A 2,778-nucleotide genomic window follows, 5' to 3' on the forward strand; every position below is an offset into this window, starting at 1 on the left:
ATTACACTATGTAACAAGGTTTTTGTCCCTGGGTTGTAATTGTTATTTCCTAGTCAGTTAGGTCCCAAAAGTATAGAAAACAGCTATTGTCGCAAGATAACTTTGCTTTTGTGACCATGGCAGCGCTTATCTGCGTTTATTTTTATGCTTCTTTGTTGAAAACTGATACACGAGCGCATACAACTTGTTTTCTCTACATTTGTGTGTGTTAAAACTAGTGTTGGGCAGTATCGATTCCAAAAGTACTCAGTACTCGATGCTGAAAAGTATCGACACTACCCGATGCTTAAAAGTATCGATACCAAAGTAGTAAATACACAAAAGTACTCGATACTGCCCAACACTAGTTAAAACAACAAAGTCGTCGCAATAAATTTTGCAACATTTTTGTGATTTATTGAGAGTTGTTTCTTATTTTATTACAGATAAATTCGTTCAAACATGGCTTCACGAGGCTGCAAGTATCCTGCAGATGCATTTTGTTATGTACTCTTTGGAAACAGGTTTTAAAATGTGCGAAGCTTACAATGCTTATTTCGGCATGCCTGTGGGTGATCAAGACAAATCCTGGGCACCTCATTTCGCGTGTGAAAACTGCAAAAGGACTTTGGAAGGTAAGACATTTTAAAACTATATTGCTTTGTTATGGGTAAAATAAATGTTTCTATTAACTTTTTTATTAGACAGTACTTTTCTTTTCTAATTTTTCTTTTTCAGGATGGTACAGAGGGGAAAAGAGAGCTATGAAGTTTGCTGTGCCAAGAGTTTGGAGAGAACCCACTGACCATTCAAGCAACTGCTTTTTCTGCATGGTGGACCCTTCCAAACGTCGGACTGGCAAAAAAGCAAGTCAAATCATGTATCCTGACATTCCTTCATCCATGGCTCCAGTTCCACACAGCTCTGACCGCCCCGTTCCTACTCCTCCAGAGAAAGAGCAGGTGTCTTCCTGTGAGAGCCCTGATTCCATGAGTGTGGAAGACAATGAAGGTGAAGGATTTAATTTACTAGCTGATAACAAAAACCCATACTATCCCAACCAAAAGGACATGAATGATTTGATCAGAGATCTTGGTCTAACCAAGTCCGATGCTGAACTTTTGACGTCCAGACTGATGCAGTGGAATTTGCTGGATCCTAGTGTTAAAGTCACATGTCAGAGGAAGCGTCACGAACTTTTTTCCAACTTCTTCATCAGCGAAGATGGGCTCTGCTTCTGCCACGACGTGACCGGTCTGTTCGAGGAAATCGGAATTGATTTCGAACCAAAAGAGTGGCGCCTCTTCATTGACAGCTCATGCAAGAGTCTCAAAGCCGTGTTGCTTCACAATGGCAACAAGTATCCGTCTCTTCCTCTGGCGCATTCAGTATCTCTCAAAGAGAACTACGACAATGTCAAGAAAGTGCTGAACGCATTGAAGTATGAGCAATATGGCTGGGAAGTGATCGGAGATCTCAAAATAGTGACATTCTTAATGGGCCTGCAAGGCGGTTACACCAAGTTTCCTTGATTTCTATGCCTGTGGGACAGCAGAAACGACAGTGCACACTACAGTAAGCGTGAATGGCCACAACGAACTGAATTCACAGTGGGGAGGAACAACGTCAAGTGGGAGCCCTTGGTGGACCCCCAGAAGGTACTGATGCCACCACTCCACATCAAACTGGGTCTTATAAAGCATTCGTCAAAGCTCTCGACAAAAATTCTTCAGCGTTCAAGTACCTACAAGACTTGTTCCCTAAGCTCTCTGAGGCGAAAGTTACAGCCGGTATCTTCGTTGGACCACAAATAAAGAAAATCTTCGAGTCTGAGGAATTCCCCAAGAAGCTCACTCGTGTTGAGAAAGATGCTTGGATGAGTTTTATGTCAGTGGTACAGGGATTCCTAGGCAATCACAAAGCCGCAAACTACGTGGAGCTGGTCGAAAGTCTGGTGGAGAACTACGGCAAAATGGGCTGCAGGATGTCTCTCAAACTCCATATTCTGGATGCACATCTTGACAAATTCAAGGAGAACATGGGAGCATATTCAGAGGAGCAAGGCGAGCGCTTCCATCAGGATATAATGGAATTTGAGCGGCGATACCAAGGACAATACAATGAGAACATGATGGGAGATTACATTTGGGGATTGATTAGAGAAAGTGACTCGCAGTTTAAACGCAAATGTCGAAAAACCACCCGCTTCTGATTTACTTTTATGTTTTTGGTTTTCTGAAGTTTTAATAAAATTTAGTTTTGATTTATATGTGCTGTTCTGTATGATTTTCTCTGTAGTGAAAGACTCAAACACGTTTTTCTCATAATTTTAGCATATTTTAATGAATCACATTGTCCTGGTCACAAAAGCAAAGTTTCCGAGGAATATTAGGTGGTTTCCATACTTTTAAGGCATAACAGACTAGGAAATAACAATTACATCCCAAGGACTGAGAAATTTTTTTTTTTTGTTACTTAGTGTAATCGATATTTTTGTCGATTTTGTTATCGATATTTATCGATCTTGTTATCGATTTTGTTATCGTTATTTACAGATTTTATTATCGATTATTATCGATTTTGTTCTCGATATTTATCGACTTTATTAGCGATGTTTATCGATTTTGTTATCAATTTTGTTGTCGATATTTATCGATTTTGTAATCGATTTTGTTATCGATATTTATCGACTTGGTTAGCGATATTTATCGATTTTGTTATCGATATTTATCGATTTTGTTTTCGATATTTACCGATTTTGGTATCGATATAAATCGATTTTGTTATCGATATTTATCG

General features: G+C 39.5%; 1 protein-coding gene across 1 annotated transcript; it reads left to right on the forward strand.

The window, feature by feature from the left end:
- Nucleotides 1-493: 493 nt before the first annotated feature.
- LOC118749452 lies at nt 494-2,464 on the forward strand. The gene is made up of 3 exons (XM_036484253.1): nt 494-614; nt 718-1,175; nt 2,081-2,464. Exons 1-3 carry the CDS (start codon nt 512-514, stop codon nt 2,189-2,191), a joined length of 672 nt encoding a protein of 223 aa, XP_036340146.1. The 5' UTR covers nt 494-511; the 3' UTR covers nt 2,192-2,464.
- The last annotated feature ends 314 nt before the right edge of the window (nt 2,465-2,778 follow it).

This window comes from Rhagoletis pomonella, unplaced genomic scaffold (assembly GCF_013731165.1).
Source record: "Rhagoletis pomonella isolate Grant_MI unplaced genomic scaffold, Rhpom_1.0 Rhpom_scaffold_00016, whole genome shotgun sequence".
NCBI classification, from domain to species: domain Eukaryota; kingdom Metazoa; phylum Arthropoda; class Insecta; order Diptera; family Tephritidae; genus Rhagoletis; species Rhagoletis pomonella.

What these genes read in the sequence shown, in the direction of transcription:
- LOC118749452 (XM_036484253.1), top strand. Translation starts at nt 512, where the DNA reads ATGTGCGAAGCTTACAATGCTTATTTCGGCATGCCTGTGGGTGATCAA. An exon ending in CTGCAAAAGGACTTTGGAAG is followed by an intron (nt 615 to 717) that starts GTAAGACATTTT and finishes TTTCTTTTTCAG; the next exon opens with GATGGTACAGAGGGGAAAAG. An exon ending in GTCAGAGGAAGCGTCACGAA is followed by an intron (nt 1,176 to 2,080) that starts CTTTTTTCCAAC and finishes GAATTTGAGCGG; the next exon opens with CGATACCAAGGACAATACAA.